At 50.3% G+C, this 19,667-nt stretch overlaps 3 protein-coding genes across 6 annotated transcripts in view; 1 reads left to right on the top strand and 2 right to left on the bottom strand.

Annotated features, from left to right (window-relative positions):
• Window positions 1–19,667, top strand: part of LOC122369443 (TOX high mobility group box family member 2-like) — a 127,172-nt gene that overhangs the window by 15,578 nt on the left and 91,927 nt on the right. The window lies entirely within an intron of this gene.
• LOC122369943 (brevican core protein-like) lies at window positions 3,085–5,879 on the bottom strand. Its single transcript, XM_043345108.1, has 2 exons — window positions 5,585–5,879; window positions 3,085–4,752 (listed from the first exon to the last, which is right to left on the bottom strand). The coding sequence occupies exons 1-2, from the start codon at window positions 5,877–5,879 to the stop codon at window positions 4,307–4,309; spliced, it is 741 nt and encodes a 246-aa protein (XP_043201043.1). The 3' UTR covers window positions 3,085–4,306.
• LOC122369484 (brevican core protein-like) lies at window positions 11,158–14,883 on the bottom strand. Its single transcript, XM_043344277.1, has 2 exons — window positions 14,535–14,883; window positions 11,158–12,828 (listed from the first exon to the last, which is right to left on the bottom strand). The coding sequence occupies exons 1-2, from the start codon at window positions 14,827–14,829 to the stop codon at window positions 12,383–12,385; spliced, it is 741 nt and encodes a 246-aa protein (XP_043200212.1). The 5' UTR covers window positions 14,830–14,883; the 3' UTR covers window positions 11,158–12,382.

Genomic DNA, 19,667 nt, shown 5'->3' with positions numbered 1-19,667 from the left:
CCCCCGGCGCGGCGGTGACGTGAGTGCTGACGGGGCGGCACCTCCCACACGTCAGCCGGTGATGTGCATCAGTCGCCCGACATTGGTCCGACCGGCCCCCTCCGTGCATCAGTCGCCCGACATTGGTCCGACCGGCCCCTCCGTGCATCAGTCGCCCGACATTGGTCCGACCGGCCCCCTCCGTGCATCAGTCGCCCGACATTGGTCCGACCGGCCCCCTCCGTGCATCAGTCGCCCGACATTGGTCCGACCGGCCCCCTCCGTGCATCAGTCGCCCGACATTGGTCCGACCGGCCCCCTCCGTGCATCAGTCGCCCGACATTGGTCCGACCGGCCCCCTCCGTGCATCAGTCGCCCGACATTGGTCCGACCGGCCCCCTCCGTGCATCAGTCGCCCGACATTGGTCCGACCGGCCCCCTCCGTGCATCAGTCGCCCGACATTGGTCCGACCGGCCCCCTCCGTGCATCAGTCGCCCGACATTGGTCCGACCGGCCCCCTCCGTGCATCAGTCGCCCGACATTGGTCCGACCGGCCCCCTCCGTGCATCAGTCGCCCGACATTGGTCCGACCGGCCCCCTCCGTGCATCAGTCGCCCGACATTGGTCCGACCGGCCCCCTCCGTGCATCAGTCGCCCGACATTGGTCCGACTGGCCCCCTCCGTGCATCAGTCGCCCGACATTGGTCCGACCGGCCCCCTCCGTGCATCAGTCGCCCGACATTGGTCCGACTGGCCCCCTCCGTGCATCAGTCGCCCGACATTGGTCCGACCGGCCCCCTCCGTGCATCAGTCGCCCGACATTGGTCCGACCGGCCCCCTCCGTGCATCAGTCGCCCGACATTGGTCCGACTGGCCCCCTCCGTGCATCAGTCGCCCGACATTGGTCCGACTGGCCCCCTCCGTGCATCAGTCGCCCGACATTGGTCCGACCGGCCCCCTCCGTGCATCAGTCGCCCGACATTGGTCCGACCGGCCCCCTCCGTGCATCAGTCGCCCGACATTGGTCCGACCGGCCCCCTCCGTGCATCAGTCGCCCGACATTGGTCCGACCGGCCCCCTCCGTGCATCAGTTGCCCGACATTGGTCCGACCGGCCCCCTCCGTGCATCAGTCGCCCGACATTGGTCCGACCGGCCCCCTCCGTGCATCAGTCGCCCGACATTGGTCCGACCGGCCCCCTCCGTGCATCAGTCGCCCGACATTGGTCCGACCGGCCCCCTCCGGCTGTAACCAGTCAAATCGACTCCGGCGCCGAGGTGGGGTTGGGATTCGGCTGTCCCGGCTCCGTCAGCTCGGCTTGTCAAATGACGGTGTGTCAGCATAGTTGTCAGTTTTCCTCAAAGTGTTGTGAGTGGCCTAGTTCTCAAAGTTGTAAGCTTTTTTCGAAACATGCGCCAGATATTTCCAGATATGATATCTACCTACCTATAATTTAAGTCCTAAATAATCCGCCCAAGCCGCCGTGCGCGGCGTAGCGCCCTTATAGCGCCTATTGCGGTGGCGTTAGTTGACCTACGGAGGTGAAATTTTCAGGATGTGTTGGTCATGTGAACACGTAGCTCGTATTTGGTCATGTGAACACTGAACACGTAGCTCGTATTAAATTTTGGACATGATGCGGCTAGGGGTGCGCCCTTGGCGCATGCTCACGTACAATCAGTCTCGAAAGTACCACGCATCGGTGCGATGGATCCATCAAGCCCGACTGAGGAAGGGCTGCTAAATTTGAGTCACTGAACCAATTGACCTGGGGGATGGATGAGAATGTCAATTGGTTCGGTGATTCTCCAAATTAGCAGCCCTTCCTCGGTCGGGCTTGATGGATTCATCGCAACGATGCGCGATACTTTCAAATCTGTCTGTACACCATTAGGGTTATTAACCCTCGCCCGCACATGCCATTTTCCCATCCTAGAACGCACATGGGGGGGGGGGGGTGGTTGCCACCCCCCGCGCCATTTCGTTCCTGTTGGAGATAGAGCTTAGCAGTAAAGACCAAAAAGATTCTTTGGGAAGAGACGAATCCAATGATACCCAGTTTTACCTTCTCAGGTCAGTCATTGACCTTCCAGGTCAGGTCAAACTAAAAAATGTTGCTGTTTTGGGTCACCGTTGGATTTCAAGTGCGCTGCTTATCAAATACCGATGACGATGCTGTTTTCTGGTGCCAAGCCAGCTAGAACCTCTTTGTCACACTATCCGACCAGAATTTTGCTGCTGAGGTCATTTCAGGTCAAGTTAGGTCAAGGTCAATTATATGTGTTTGTATGTCTGTGTGTGTCTGTGTGTATACTGATGTGTGCACCGATTGTTTTTGGGTCCATATCACATGAAATCATGATCTGAGAAGCTTTTACCAAAAATGCAGTCAAAAAACTTCACAAAAAGTAAATTCAGCTTGCCTAAAACGCAATTATCTTAGATGACCTAGGTTGACCTTGACCCTGACCTTAACCCCTGTACATCGTCGAACAACATGTTCCATGATAGGTGGGAGGTAAGACTGGCAAAAAAGGCCGAAATCAGGGTGTCAAAAGCTCACAAGGCCCATGGCAAACGCAAGATGTTGAGAATTGGCTATTTGGGTCATTACATGACCTGAAAAACAAGGTCATATCTCCGAAACCAAAAATCACAGAAACTTGAAATTTTCAGTGGACATCAAGAAAGGATAGACGAGCAGCTATACGAAAAATCAGCCTTCTAGCTCTAAAAATCTTGAGTGCAGAGCAGAAAGACTGCCTGGGGGGGGGGGGTGGCAACCACCCCCCTCCATGTGCGGGCGAGGGTTGGAAACGACGAAACCGGCGATTGGACAAAAATCGGCCTGCGGCAGGCTTAGGTATAACTCGGTCAGCGACACGCAGTTGACACCAATAAAGATAAAGGAGGGATGGGCCGAACGAATTTATAAAGTTTCATTGTAAAACACGTGTACCATGTGTGCAGGTTTCAGTTTGCATAGCCACCTGCAGCAGTAACGATTCAGCATCAATCTTATGAAATTCTTGTCTTCTGAATTTTCGACACCCTGTAGATATATCACGCAACGCGTAGTGCCGACCCTTCAAGTAAACGATACAAAATCATAAGCTGTTTATTACAAGCCAAATAGTGTGATCTCGTCACATGCGCCACACATAATCCTTGACACGTGATCGACATATTAAAGCGAAAAGGGAACTAGCCTTGCGCGCTGGCCAAATGATCTTATCTAATATAGGTATCTTCATTCGTTTCTGGAATTCGCTCAACGCCAATAAGAAATAATGCAGCGTGCAGATCCCTCGAGCAGGTGCTGGCTACTCCCTCAGATGTCTCACATCTTGTCCTACCAGGATAGCAGAGTAAGTATTGGGTAGGTTTAGGACCTGTTCAGTCAGTGGGCTTGTGCATAGGAATTCATGCAGCTGCTAATTCAGAAAAGACGGGTGGAAAAAGGCGGCGTAAGACGGGAGCAACGACTGTTGACCAGACCGAGCCTCGGAAACATCGACTATCTTTTACTTTTTATAGTCCGTTACACATGATCAGGCGTGCCCCACCCCACCCTTGCAGTCCAAGCGACGCACAGAACCCTTGCCTTAAATATCAAAATAAAAAGGAAAAGTTGCGGCACTCCAAGAAGAGGAAAGAAACGTAAAAGAAGCCGAATTGACTACGTATGCTATTCTGTAATTTGATTAGTGGATACAGAGAGCCATATTAGTTTATACCAAATCCAGTCTAAACTGTCTGCTAATCCAGGGTTCAATCGTGCATTGTTAAGAAGAAACACACACGCTCACACAAGGGGACATTAGTGGGGTGAATCAGGTCTGGTCTAATTCACGCATGTCTTACCATCCCTCCCGATGCCCTCCAGCTAAGCCGAGTTTGTTGCAGGAGATTCATCAGGAGAGCTGGAGCCTGATATATGGTGATTAGTGCAAACACATATTCCCAGGTCAGCACTCTGCCAGTCTCATACTCCTGCGGCCCGCCAGGCCAGGCCAGGGCGGTACCATTCACCATTATACGATCGGTAATTGATACTCTTACGTAATTGTGCTCACATAAAGTTGGGTTAAGTAATGTGAAATGTGTTCATGAATAGCTGTTCTACCAGTTGAAGTGTTCGACAGATTTGTGTCGGTAGTTGACGTGCTCACGGTCCGTTAAGTGACTGCCTCGCGGACAGTTGGGTTGACAGTTGATGCGGACAACTGATGCCGTTGCGGACAGTTTGGGTGGTAAGTGATGTGCCCCCGTACAGCTGGATCGGTTGTTACGCGTTCTTACGGACCTCTGGAGTGGGCTGATGTCCTCACGGACAGTCGGGATGATAATCGAGCGCCAGCTGACACAGCGGCAGCCACAGGGCGCTGGCTGGGTTATCGTGCCAGTCGATCCAATGACCGGACCCCGGTGCGCTGAGAATTATGCGATCCTCTGGGCCTATGTCGGGCTGCTCTCTGCCCCAGCGGTGGGAGATGGGTACTGGTCCGCAGCCGTCCGCTCCTGTGTACACCCCTGTGTACTGGCCGTCCACCCCCGGCACCAGGAGGACCCCCAGCCAGACCACCGTGGCCACCGCCGTGTCCACGGCGCACTGGTTCTCGGCGTCGGAGCGGGGCACGGCCACGTGGGCGCCCAGCGCGGCGCACTGGCTCTCCGCTGTCGTGTAGTTGACTTTCGTGTTAAGCCGCTGCAGACAGCGGCCGGCACAGCGGCTGAAGCCGGCCGGGCAGGCGCATCGGTCGGTAGCAGAACCTGAGAGCACATGAGCTAAATCAACTGCAGTGTAATGAGTCGCTGTGTAATGAGGCGCAGGAGCTATTTTTTTTTTCCGTCAAACTCGCGCCTCATTTCTCTGAAAATGTTACCTCTTTCTCAATGCTTGGGAACATGTTGAGATTTCAAAAAAGGATCTTTTGTTATCCTTGCATGATATTTGAGCTCTATCAACAGATTGGAGTCGGATGTGGAAATTAAAGCATAAACAGTTCTTAGTTCTTAGTTCTTAGTTTAAAACAATTAGTTTTTGTGTTTGCTGATTTGCAGTTGACAGCATGCAGGCTCACTTGAAGTGGCAATAGCAATGATGAGAATAGCTGATTGATTTATTAACAATCCTCAACAATCCCCAATACGAATCCCAAGAGTCATAATCGTTGCTATATAAGCACTGGTAGATCCAGGGGGGGGGGGGCAGTTGGGGCAAATAGCTTCCTCCGCGGCGCCCGAAATCGATAAAATTTTGCGTTTTTTCGAGACTTAGAAGAAAATAAAACTTATCGGGAAAGGTTTGTTTTAAAATGCTCAGCAGTGCGTAAGAAATCGAAATCCGAGGAGTTTTTGGAAATTGCAAAATCGTTTTTGGCGTATGCCTCCCGCTGCCTCCAAGACCGCCTTTCTGGATCCGCCAGTGTTACTAGGATACTAATTAGAAAAATACTCTTCCACGTTTTGATTACATTATTTTGTATTGTAGTTGTAAGTATTGAATGAAATTGAATGAATGAATTATGTATATGAATGAAATGCAGTGAAACTTCACTCCAATCCCGAATCCTGTTCACTAATATTGTTTGGATAAACTCACCAGGAGCGACGACTCTGGCCATGTAGCGTTCGGTGGTCTGTTGAGAGCTGTTGACGGCCGGACCGCGGCAGTCGCCAGAGAATAGCCGGCAAGTGCCGTCCTCTGGTCGGTAGATGAAGCCGCTTCGTTCCTGAGGGGTCTGTGCCTCACAGCGGCGACCGCAGTCGACTGCTGAGACTGCTGAGACGGTCTGCACAGCCGGACCGTGCAGGGACACCGGGTCCAGCCAGCGGTACCGGACCGCGGACGCTGAAGTCACCAGAAGCAGCAGCAGTACCGCTCCCGGCCGGGCCATGGCTGCGTCTGCCCTGCAGGTCCTAGGAAAACCACAAAGACAAAGACCAGTGGTTTGCAATTGCACATAAATAATTCAAACACTTGTAATTACAAGTTGCTAGTGAAGCAGGCCTGTGATGTTACAATGTAGGTATATACATACCTACCTGTGCCGCGATCATTAATAAATCATTAGCTGCAGTCGTTAGAAGCACTGGCGGATCCAGGGGGCATTTGGGGTAAATGCCCTCCCCTCTCATCCCACAGCGCCCGTACTCCACGAAAAGTTGTGGTTTTTCGAGAGTAAAACGAAAATTAAACAACTTTTATCTGGAAACGTTTGTTTAAACTGCACAGCAGTGCTTAAGAAATCGCAATCCGATGAGTTTATGAAATTTGTAGATTTTTGGGGTATGCCCCCCCCGCGCCGTATCCAAGGCCGCCTTTTTGATGGATCCGCCAGTGGTTGGAATGGGTTACCATAAATCTCGGTAAACGGAGCTCTACGACATAACAGTGGTAGGTGAGCAGTAACCGCCACGGTATTTAGGTTTGTGGATCGTCCATGAACGCGCAGCATCGGTGCGGTGGATCCATCAAGCACGACCGAGGAAGGGCTGCTAAATTTGAGTCACTGAACCAATTGACATCCTCATCCATCCCCCAAGTGAATGAGTTCGGTGACTCTCAATAATACCATAGACCTCTGTATACCGAGTAGAGTTGCAAAGTTTTCCCAATGGGCTGCTACCGGCACCACCCCGCCCCACAAAAATTTTCTGGGATACCGGCATGCTACCACGCCCCAAGCAAAAACACCGCCAAATTACCGGCATACTAAAAAACCTGCATTCTTGATTCTGGCTTACCCCTACATGAGATGCAACATTTTGGCAATATCAGTAACCGCCTCACCCAGCAGCCACCCATTGTCCAACCAAAACTCCAGTAGCCTGATTTTGGCTGAGTTGGCCCCACAAATACCACGATTTTGAAACTCAATTCCAGTTTACAGCTGTTAAAATATCACCTGTAATCAAAGAGGTATTGCCTACAAAAAGCATTAACTCATTCATCAAAAAAGCAAGGTCAAAAAGAACTTGAATTACTGAATTGTGTTTCTGAAGACTGCACAGTGAGCAGCAATCACATTTACCACAAGCGTTCTTATTTTCCACATTACCCTAAAATGAACTATAGCTAGTCATAAATCACAATATAAAAAACTACAGATTTGGCCATGTTCCTAACTGAGGAAGCGAGATCAACATCTGTTTTTTCCTATCCGCCATGGCTTGATGGCTCGTGAGTAAGATACGAATCATGTAAAAATATGTGTTAATAACTCACTTGTCCTGAGAAGTCACCAAATAATATGTATAAAATAATATGTATCTGTTTTGTGTGGGAGCGGACCCCCTCCTGGCGGACGGTAGGCTGGGATGGGAGGGTCGTCCGAGAGCAGATCCTGCCCCCTCTCTCCCCTCTCCCCTCTGTGAGACGGCTGACGTATGGCTGACAGGGACGGGCCAGTTACTGAGCTCTTTTCCAGCCGTTTGTTTCCCGCACTCAGCCCAAGGTAGGGGAGCAGTTTCGTGACAAAACCGTCTTCATGGGAAACTGAATTTTCTTCATGTGATGTGGTGTCCCTTCCCTATACCTACTATTGTTGATAGTGTAGGGCAAGAGCGATATATTTTTATTTGATTCGCTATCTTTTTGCGTAATCTGTATTTCCATTCAACGCTTAGGTCGTTTGCTCTCTATCTACTGGAAAGCACTGAAAAATGCATTACCCAATGTCGTTTTGTCTAACCTGGATGATCAACTCTACGTCTACTTTTCTCCGAGTCGTCACCAATGTTGGAATTGTGAATTTTGGTCCTTGTCCCGGAGAATAAAATCTGTCCTGAGAACCGGCAAGCTTTTAGAACACTCAACAGGAAAATCACATGTTTGGCCTACCAAATGTGACAGTTGATAAAATATGCTCTCTCAATGCTATAACTGGCAGCATGTTTTAGGCGTAATAATAGCTGTTTTCCATCACGCTGGCTAGAAATTTAAGAGATTTCAGGTGCCAGAGTATAAATTTGTAAAGGAGAACATAATTGTTTGGACCCGACTGGAACCAGCAAAGGGCCATATTTCCAACATTGGTCGTCACTGACCCCCTCCCCCCATATCATCACTCCCTTCCTGATAGCTTGACATATGACGTCACCCGTCCCTCAATCCAAATCACTGCACGTCATCTACGTATCAGCTCAAGGAACATCACGTCAGTCATTACGTCTGCCCCCCGGCGCGGCGGTGACGTGAGTGCTGACGGGGCGGCACCTCCCACACGTCAGCCGGTGATGTGCATCAGTCGCCCGACATTGGTCCGACCGGCCCCCTCCGTGCATCAGTCGCCCGACATTGGTCCGACCGGCCCCCTCCGTGCATCAGTCGCCCGACATTGGTCCGACCGGCCCCCTCCGTGCATCAGTCGCCCGACATTGGTCCGACCGGCCCCCTCCGTGCATCAGTCGCCCGACATTGGTCCGACCGGCCCCCTCCGTGCATCAGTCGCCCGACATTGGTCCGACCGGCCCCCTCCGTGCATCAGTCGCCCGACATTGGTCCGACCGGCCCCCTCCGTGCATCAGTCGCCCGACATTGGTCCGACCGGCCCCCTCCGTGCATCAGTCGCCCGACATTGGTCCGACCGGCCCCCTCCGTGCATCAGTCGCCCGACATTGGTCCGACCGGCCCCCTCCGTGCATCAGTCGCCCGACATTGGTCCGACCGGCCCCCTCCGTGCATCAGTCGCCCGACATTGGTCCGACCGGCCCCCTCCGTGCATCAGTCGCCCGACATTGGTCCGACCGGCCCCCTCCGTGCATCAGTCGCCCGACATTGGTCCGACTGGCCCCCTCCGTGCATCAGTCGCCCGACATTGGTCCGACCGGCCCCCTCCGTGCATCAGTCGCCCGACATTGGTCCGACTGGCCCCCTCCGTGCATCAGTCGCCGGACATTGGTCCGACCGGCCCCCTCCGTGCATCAGTCGCCCGACATTGGTCCGACCGGCCCCCTCCGTGCATCAGTCGCCCGACATTGGTCCGACTGGCCCCCTCCGTGCATCAGTCGCCCGACATTGGTCCGACTGGCCCCCTCCGTGCATCAGTCGCCCGACATTGGTCCGACCGGCCCCCTCCGTGCATCAGTCGCCCGACATTGGTCCGACCGGCCCCCTCCGTGCATCAGTCGCCCGACATTGGTCCGACCGGCCCCCTCCGTGCATCAGTCGCCCGACATTGGTCCGACCGGCCCCCTCCGTGCATCAGTTGCCCGACATTGGTCCGACCGGCCCCCTCCGTGCATCAGTCGCCCGACATTGGTCCGACCGGCCCCCTCCGTGCATCAGTCGCCCGACATTGGTCCGACCGGCCCCCTCCGGCTGTAACCAGTCAAATCGACTCCGGCGCCGAGGTGGGGTTGGGATTCGGCTGTCCCGGCTCCGTCAGCTCGGCTTGTCAAATGACGGTGTGTCAGCATAGTTGTCAGTTTTCCTCAAAGTGTTGTGAGTGGCCTAGTTCTCAAAGTTGTAAGCTTTTTTCGAAACATGCGCCAGATATTTCCAGATATGATATCTACCTACCTATAATTTAAGTCCTAAATAATCCGCCCAAGCCGCCGTGCGCGGCGTAGCGCCCTTATAGCGCCTATTGCGGTGGCGTTAGTTGACCTACGGAGGTGAAATTTTCAGGATGTGTTGGTCATGTGAACACGTAGCTCGTATTTGGTCATGTGAACACTGAACACGTAGCTCGTATTAAATTTTGGACATGATGCGGCTAGGGGTGCGCCCTTGGCGCATGCTCACGTACAATCAGTCTCGAAAGTACCACGCATCGGTGCGATGGATCCATCAAGCCCGACTGAGGAAGGGCTGCTAAATTTGAGTCACTGAACCAATTGACCTGGGGGATGGATGAGAATGTCAATTGGTTCGGTGATTCTCCAAATTAGCAGCCCTTCCTCGGTCGGGCTTGATGGATTCATCGCAACGATGCGCGATACTTTCAAATCTGTCTGTACACCATTAGGGTTATTAACCCTCGCCCGCACATGCCATTTTCCCATCCTAGAACGCACATGGGGGGGGGGGGGTGGTTGCCACCCCCCGCGCCATTTCGTTCCTGTTGGAGATAGAGCTTAGCAGTAAAGACCAAAAAGATTCTTTGGGAAGAGACGAATCCAATGATACCCAGTTTTACCTTCTCAGGTCAGTCATTGACCTTCCAGGTCAGGTCAAACTAAAAAATGTTGCTGTTTTGGGTCACCGTTGGATTTCAAGTGCGCTGCTTATCAAATACCGATGACGATGCTGTTTTCTGGTGCCAAGCCAGCTAGAACCTCTTTGTCACACTATCCGACCAGAATTTTGCTGCTGAGGTCATTTCAGGTCAAGTTAGGTCAAGGTCAATTATATGTGTTTGTATGTCTGTGTGTGTCTGTGTGTATACTGATGTGTGCACCGATTGTTTTTGGGTCCATATCACATGAAATCATGATCTGAGAAGCTTTTACCAAAAATGCAGTCAAAAAACTTCACAAAAAGTAAATTCAGCTTGCCTAAAACGCAATTATCTTAGATGACCTAGGTTGACCTTGACCCTGACCTTAACCCCTGTACATCGTCGAACAACATGTTCCATGATAGGTGGGAGGTAAGACTGGCAAAAAAGGCCGAAATCAGGGTGTCAAAAGCTCACAAGGCCCATGGCAAACGCAAGATGTTGAGAATTGGCTATTTGGGTCATGACATGACCTGAAAAACAAGGTCATATCTCCGAAACCAAAAATCACAGAAACTTGAAATTTTCAGTGGACATCAAGAAAGGATAGACGAGCAGCTATACGAAAAATCAGCCTTCTAGCTCTAAAAATCTTGAGTGCAGAGCAGAAAGACTGCCTGGGGGGGGTGGCAACCACCCCCCTCCATGTGCGGGCGAGGGTTGGAAACGACGAAACCGGCGATTGGACAAAAATCGGCCTGCGGCAGGCTTAGGTATAACTCGGTCAGCGACACGCAGTTGCCACCAATAAAGATAAAGGAGGGATGGGCCGAACGAATTTATAAAGTTTCATTGTAAAACACGTGTACCATGTGTGCAGGTTTCAGTTTGCATAGCCACCTGCAGCAGTAACGATTCAGCATCAATCTTATGAAATTCTTGTCTTCTGAATTTTCGACACCCTGTAGATATATCACGCAACGCGTAGTGCCGACCCTTCAAGTAAACGATACAAAATCATAAGCTGTTTATTACAAGCCAAATAGTGTGATCTCGTCACATGCGCCACACATAATCCTTGACACGTGATCGACATATTAAAGCGAAAAGGGAACTAGCCTTGCGCGCTGGCCAAATGATCTTATCTAATATAGGTATCTTCATTCGTTTCTGGAATTCGCTCAACGCCAATAAGAAATAATGCAGCGTGCAGATCCCTCGAGCAGGTGCTGGCTACTCCCTCAGATGTCTCACATCTTGTCCTACCAGGATAGCAGAGTAAGTATTGGGTAGGTTTAGGACCTGTTCAGTCAGTGGGCTTGTGCATAGGAATTCATGCAGCTGCTAATTCAGAAAAGACGGGTGGAAAAAGGCGGCGTAAGACGGGAGCAACGACTGTTGACCAGACCGAGCCTCGGAAACATCGACTATTTTTTACTTTTTATAGTCCGTTACACATGATCAGGCGTGCCCCACCCCACCCTTGCAGTCCAAGCGACGCACAGAACCCTTGCCTTAAATATCAAAATAAAAAGGAAAAGTTGCGGCACTCCAAGAAGAGGAAAGAAACGTAAAAGAAGCCGAATTGACTACGTATGCTATTCTGTAATTTGATTAGTGGATACAGAGAGCCATATTAGTTTATACCAAATCCAGTCTAAACTGTCTGCTAATCCAGGGTTCAATCGTGCATTGTTAAGAAGAAACACACACGCTCACACAAGGGGACATTAGTGGGGTGAATCAGGTCTGGTCTAATTCACGCATGTCTTACCATCCCTCCCGATGCCCTCCAGCTAAGCCGAGTTTGTTGCAGGAGATTCATCAGGAGAGCTGGAGCCTGATATATGGTGATTAGTGCAAACACATATTCCCAGGTCAGCACTCTGCCAGTCTCATACTCCTGCGGCCCGCCAGGCCAGGCCAGGGCGGTACCATTCACCATTATACGATCGGTAATTGATACTCTTACGTAATTGTGCTCACATAAAGTTGGGTTAAGTAATGTGAAATGTGTTCATGAATAGCTGTTCTACCAGTTGAAGTGTTCGACAGATTTGTGTCGGTAGTTGACGTGCTCACGGTCCGTTAAGTGACTGCCTCGCGGACAGTTGGGTTGACAGTTGATGCGGACAACTGATGCCGTTGCGGACAGTTTGGGTGGTAAGTGATGTGCCCCCGTACAGCTGGATCGGTTGTTACGCGTTCTTACGGACCTCTGGAGTGGGCTGATGTCCTCACGGACAGTCGGGCTGATAATCGAGCGCCAGCTGACACAGCGGCAGCCACAGGGCGCTGGCTGGGTTATCATGCCAGTCGATCCAATGACCGGACCCCGGTGCGCTGAGAATTATGCGATCCTCTGTACCTATGTCGGGCTGCTCTCTGCCCCAGCGGTGGGAGATGGGTACTGGTCCGCAGCCGTCCGCTCCTGTGTACACCCCTGTGTACTGGCCGTCCACCCCCGGCACCAGGAGGACCCCCAGCCAGACCACCGTGGCCACCGCCGTGTCCACGGCGCACTGATTCTCGGCGTCGGAGCGGGGCACGGCCACGTGGGCGCCCAGCGCGGCGCACTGGCTCTCCGCTGTCGTGTAGTTGACTTTCGTGTTCAGTCGCTGCAGACAGCGGCCGGCACAGCGGCTGAAGCCGGCCGGGCAGGCGCATCGGTCGGTAGCAGAACCTGAGAGCACATGAGCCAAATCAACTGCAGTGTAATGAGTCGCTGTGTAATGAGGCGCAGGAGCTTTTTTTTAGTCAAACTCGCGCCTCATTTCTCTGAAAATGTTACCTCTTTCTCAATGCTTGGGAACATGTTCAGATTTCAAAAAAGGATCTTTTGTTATCCTTGCATGATATTTGAGCTCTATCAACAGATTGGAGTCGGATGTGGAAATTAAAGGATAAACAGTTCTTAGTTCTTAGTTCTTAGTTTAAAACCATTAGTTTTTGTGTTTGCTGATTTGCAGTTGACAGCATGCAGGCTCACTTGAAGTGGCAATAGCAATGATGAGAATAGCTGATTGATTTATTAACAATCCCCAACAATCCCCAATACGAATCCCAAGAGTCATAATCGTTGCTATATTAAGCACTGGTAGATCCAGGGGGGGGGGGGGGCAGTTGGGGCAAATAGCTTCCTCCGCGGCGCCCGAAATCGATGAAATTTTGCGTTTTTTTTCGAGACTTAGAAGAAAATAAAACTTATCGGGAAAGGTTTGTTACGAGCGAGCGAGCGCAGCGAGCGAAGCGAGTCCTTTCAATATAACGGAAAAATCTCAGTATGAGCGGCCCGGCCCGGCCCGGCCCGGCCCGGCCTGTAACGCTTTTGAGAGGCTTATATCTCAGCAACCGCTGGACCGATTGGCCTGCGGTCTTTTTTGCTGGGTAGCCCCATCCCTTCTACCCCGTAATTGACTACTTTTGATACATCTCAGTGACCGTCGTGGCACGTGCCACGTGAAAAGTCAAGGGTGTTCAAGCTGTTTTGCAAAAGTAGTGATTTTGAGAGGCTCATATCTCAGCAGCCGCTTGGGTGATTGACTTGCGGTAATTTTTATAGGGTAGCAGCATCCCTTCTACCAAAAATAGGATACTCTCGATGCATGTGGGTCACCCCCAGTGCACGTGCAAAATACAACAATAAGAGGTGTCAAATTTGTTCCCATTTTAATAACTCGGAAATTACTGGGGCGATTTCGCTGAAACTTGGCTAACAGGTAGGCACCCACCAGGCAATGCATTCCCATGTGTTGCGGTTAAGGTGCTACTGCACGTGCGCACGTGCAGGGGGCGTTTCCAGATCTCGAGAACGGCTGGGCCGATTGCGCTCAAATTTGGTACACAGTTGGAGACCAGTTAGTAGGGTGCCGTGCACAAGTCATTTTGGACCCCGTTTGCACGTGCGCACGTGCAGAATGCCGCTTCCAGATCTCAGGAACGGCTGGGCCGATTGGGTTCAAATTTGGCACACCGCTAGCGACCGGTTAGAAGGGTGCTTTGCACAAGCCCGTTGGAAGTACCCTCTCGCCCTTCCGCACGTGCAGGGCTCACTATCTCGCTCGCTCGTTCTTCGCCCAAAAGGCGTTTTACTGGTTTTAAACTGCTCAGCAGTGCGTAAGAAATCGAAATCCGAGGAGTTTTTGGAAATTGCAAAATCGTTTTTGGCGTATGCCTCCCGCTGCCTCCAAGACAGCCTTTCTGGATCCGCCAGTGTTACTAGGATACTAATTAGAAAAATACTCTTCCACGTTTTGATTACATTATTTTGTATTGTAGTTGTAAGTATTGAATGAAATTGAATGAATGAATTATGTATATGAATGAAATGCAGTGAAACTTCACTCCAATCCCGAATCCTGTTCACTAATATTGTTTGGATAAACTCACCAGGAGCGACGACTCGGGCCATGTAGCGTTCGGTGGTCTGTTGAGAGCTGTTGACGGCCGGACCGCGGCAGTCGCCAGAGAACAGCCGGCAAGTGCCGTCCTCTGGTCGGTAGATGAAGCCGCTACACTGCTGAGGGGTGTGCGCCTCACAGCGGAGCCCGCAGCTGATCTCTGAGGTGGCTGAGACGGTCTGCACAGCCGGGCCGGGGAGGGACACCGGGTCCGGCGAGAGGTACCGGACCGCGGCTGCTGACGTCACCAGGAGCAGCAGCAGTACCGCTCCCGGCCGGGCCATGGCTGCGTCTGCCCTGCAGGTCCTAGGAAAACCACAAAGACAAAGACCAGTGGTTTGCATTTGCATAACTACATAAATAATTCAAACACTTGTAATTGCAAGTTGCTAGTGAAGCAGGCCTGTGATGTTACATGTAGGTAAATACCTACTTATGACGCGATCATTAATAAATCATTAGCTGCAGTCGTTAGAAGCACTGGCGGATCCAGGGGGCATTTGGGGTAAATGCCCTCCCCCCTCATCCCACAGCGCCCGTACTCCACAAAAAGTTGTGGTTTTTCGAGACTAAAACGAAAATTAAACAACTTTTATCTGGAAACGTTTGTTTAAACTGCACAGCAGTGCTTAAGAAATCGCAATCCGATGAGTTTATGAAATTTGTAGATTTTTGGGGTATGCCCCCCCCCCCCGCGCCGCGTTCAAGACCGCCTTTTTGGATCCGCCAGTGGTTGGAATGGGCTACCATAAATCTCGGTAAACGGAGCTCTACGACATAACAGTGGTAGTAAGTGAGCAGTAACCGCCACGTTATTTGGGTTTCTGGATCGCCCCTGAACGCGCAGCATCGGTGCGGTGGATCCATCAAGCACGACCGAGAAAGGGCTGCTAAATTTGAGTCACTGAACCAATTGACATCCTCATCCATCCCCCAAATGAATGAGTTCGGTGACTCTCAATAATACCATAGACCTCTGTATACCGAGGTCTATGATAATACCTAACTCTAATGGAGAAATGGACGCTTGTAATTTAAAATTGTATATAGGTATACTGATGGTCTTCCTCACTTATGTGTTTTCTTCATTTTTTTTTGCCAATTTACCGGCTTGGAAAAAATCTGCCTGTTCTGCGATTTTTATTAGCATTTAGGTATTGTAGGTAAGTTTGGGGACTCATGCATGCTCATTGTTCATTGCTCATTGGTCTCCCCCATCCCAAGCTAGTTCCAATAGACACACCCTGCAAGGCCGTATAAGGCACCCCTTAATATCGCTGCCGATTTGATCGGTTCGGTTGATGCCGCATCGGTCGCTGTTGGTTTCAAAGTCGACCTCTGAGTCGCCACCTGACCGGTCGATGTTCACCGCCGAGCTGCCGTGTCGGTGACGTCACTGGAGAGACGCCGTGTGATTGTGACGTCACTGGAGCTAGATTGATTTGTCGCGTGGTGCAGGGAAGGGGGGGGGGAGGTTTTGATGAGGTACGGGGAGCGGGGTTATTAGATATGGACTATGGAGTAGATTGGATATGGAGCAGGAGCTGCTGGTGACAACTGTAGTGCTGCTTGTCTTTTAGAGTTCTCAAAAGAAAAGAAAAAAAAAAACATCGATAGATATGGAAACGGTATCTACCTACTCCATCGGTACCTACCTACCTACCTACCTACCGCTGCAGGACAGGGCTATTCTCTGTGTGACAATTTAAGATATGCATAACATAACGGGTGTTCACTAAAAATTGGGACAAAGTTTAACAGGCTGAAACTTCGATAAAAATGCATCGATTCAAACAAACGACGTATCATTCCACTGCGCATTGTATCTGCTTCAAGTTGTAGAGCGTCAACAGATTTGTGTGATCGCTATCGGTCCTTTTTTGGACGCTTGTTTGGAAGCGTCGGAAAAGGCTCTGGCGCGGTTGGGCCGTGCTTTAGGCCAATTTATGGCGGTATTGAGCTATCAACTGATCTTTTGTGTGACATTGAAAGACACCACCATACGTTATGGGCTTCGGTAAAGCACATGAAATGATCATTTGTTTAATTTCAGGCGTGGCAAATAGTTAATTAGACCTCATCCCAACGGTAATTTTACATCGGCTGGGGCCCTCGAGACATCCCTTGGTTAACGTGCTGTCGCGAACTCGGGTCAGGAGATCACCTTCTGGCCACAATATATGTTCTGTATGAACCTCTAGTGCCGAATAATACACTTGACTCAATAGGTAGCATATTATTAAGGATCAAGCTGGAGGAAGAAAGTCTAACTGATTATATGCTCTGAAAAAACACCCACGCCACGGCCTCCAGCGTTAACATCCATACTGACACGTAATGGACGTTAGCTTCTGTACCATCGCTACCATCACTGTAGAACACTATTGTCTAGTTGATCGTTTCCCTTGAACTAAAAATATGATTTGTTGTCCTTGAATAATTCGACCTTTTTTCTTACAGGATTTGGTCCATTCTTGACCATTGTATATTTGCCTCTATTACCTTATGTTGTTCCCTGTCGCTACGCGAAATCATTTCCGCTGTTTATAGCTCAGCCTAGCCTCAGGTGGAAATATCTTCTTCGCGTGGGCACAGCTAACACCTTATTGATCAACAACGTTGCACCGTGAGGTCCCAAAGACCCCCTACACGTGCATTTTCGTGTACCCGACCTTTCTTTAGGCCCATATCTTCAGGTTAACACCACTTCAGGTTTTTCTGACGATACACTCTCACTAGTACTTCCTTTCCATCATACGTAGGCGACTAAGATCGACATTCTAGTTTTTATTAAGTATTTGTACGTGCGAGACTCTCCCATTAACGTACTATTTGGAAAAAGCCTGCCAGTGGGCTTTCGGTGGTCCTCATCTAAAACGACTTTCAACGCAACTGTTTTCATTAACTTCGTGAAATTTGACACTCGATATGATGAGAAATGTTCAATTTACCTATATTCCAAATTGCATCGCAATAGCTTGCTTCACTTTTGGTGTGCAGCCATTCAAACTTTGTTTCAATTTTTAGTGAACACCCAAGTGCGCGTAAAATGCATACAATATGTGTTTTATGTCATTTCGTTTCAATAATTCACAGCTTCATAGCTGTACAGGCTTATGCCTGGGTTTATTTGCAGACATGCTGAGAAAAAAAAATCCGTTTACGACAGTCGACAACATTGGCAATCCTTTGAAATGATCAAAGCTTAATAAAATCAATACAATTAAAGCCAAGCCATGGTGAGATGGCAACCGGCTCGCCCGTTTTCGTCAGCCGATTTGTATTGACCCTGATAACTCTGTAGTCTGTGCTAGCTGTTCAAACGACACGGGCATGACCATAGTGTGGGCTTACATTAAAACCTTAGATTACTTTTCCACCCAATCATTATATGGGCATGTGACTGGATGTTTTCCTCATAGATGGCAATCATAAATGTTTAACAGCGGTCACTTTTCCTGATGTTATCTGCTATTATCCATGGTTTACGTTTATGTATCAGAGCTATAAAGCGATTGACATGCTAGAACGCTGTTAAACGTTATAACCTCGATTCATTCGCTAGAAATACATTCAATTTTATGTTTCACCGAATACATCCGATTGCGATTTCCGTTTCGAATGTTGGTGCTTCCAAGAGGTTTGTGAACCATTTTATTTGCTGCTTATAATGATGATAAAACATTCCTCGTTTGGGATTCGCTATTTTGCGTTAACTCCCTAGTGGGCAATAGACTGGCAACTGTTATGATTAAACTGAAATTTATATGTCTATGAATTTGCAATTATGTTGGAGACCGGCTTCTATTACAATAATGAGAACGGATGGCTAGATGAGCTGCGTCTGTCCAGAGATCTCTGCGGATGGCCGGCTCAGCTGCCCGGTGCTCTGGGTTACTCACCATGGAACAGTCGTGCTCCCGGTCCGCGGGCCATCGGCTCATCTTGGTGGAACAAAGTAGATGATTGTTACATCTGTGACTTATGCCATTACTGGCGTGTAAAGCGGTACTTTTATCTCTACTCATCATTGCGTTAGATCGTTAGGTATGTCTCATTGCTTATTAGATCGTTATTATCTATACGTTTTATCACTCCGAATCTGTAGCCGTCTTTTTACGTTGGTTCTTTCCCGTTTCAAAAACAGCCTTACATAAACTTCTGCGAAATGTAATAACGCAATATAAAAGTTGTGAAGGGAGCCCAGTATTGATCCATCCGGTCAGGTCACGGTTCGGTGATTATTAGCTCGATGTTTTCCACCTCGCATTCATTTTCAATGGCTGAATAGTTGAATAGCGCCGAATGCTGCATGAATGGCCTCCAGCTCATATATCTCCCTGATGACTCATGTAAGACGCTCTGAGGATATTATTGCTGGTGTTATTTGTATGTGTGGAGGCTGATATCTGGCGGGGGATATTCCTTATGAGGTGTCACGTATAAGACATTGGCTATCGCGTGACCACGCTCAGAGATCATGCATGTGTCGGCTCGAGACGTTTGAACTCAGTTTTGAGGACGTGGGACGATGAAAGAGTATCAGAAGCTTCCAAGCAAAGTGCTCTGTTCACCTCTGCGTGCGTGCTGGCGTGGTTAGTATGCATGCCTGCTCTGTAGTCACTAGTCTCCCACGTGGCCTGTTTTCCTATATCACGTGGCGAGAGGGTCGGAGCACGTGGTACGGGTGTGGACACAAGTGGACTCTTTCGTACTCAGGCGGACACGAGTGGACCCAGTAGTGTACTCCGCTCTAGGGCCCACCTTGATTGATGGGAGACCACCCAAGGAGATAAACCATTACCGCGGCCCGCCGCCTTCCGCCGAGACAACCCGACGTGAGGGAGGCGCGCAGCCCCGCGGCCACAACCCGCTCCAGACAGGTGGCGCTGGCTGTCGGAACGCCCCGACCTGAGCGCCCCTGGCGGCCGGAGTGTGAACCACACCGTCCGACTGATGAGGTGTCCCTGCGGGGCCCCTGGACGGGTGTGGGATGGGCGGGCCGGGAGGCACCGGACCGTGAATGGATGATGGACAGGTGACATGAGAGGTCATGTCATGTGATGACAGGGATATTTGAGGTGACACCCAAAGCTCTGGAGTGGGTGAGGCTGCTAACAGG

This window comes from Amphibalanus amphitrite, unplaced genomic scaffold, assembly GCF_019059575.1.
Source record: "Amphibalanus amphitrite isolate SeventyFive unplaced genomic scaffold, NRLGWU_Aamphi_draft 000034F_arrow, whole genome shotgun sequence".
Classification (NCBI taxonomy): Eukaryota; Metazoa; Arthropoda; class Thecostraca; order Balanomorpha; family Balanidae; genus Amphibalanus; species Amphibalanus amphitrite.
The sequence above is the reverse complement of the archived record's forward strand: the minus strand, read 5'-3'. Positions and strand labels throughout refer to the sequence as shown.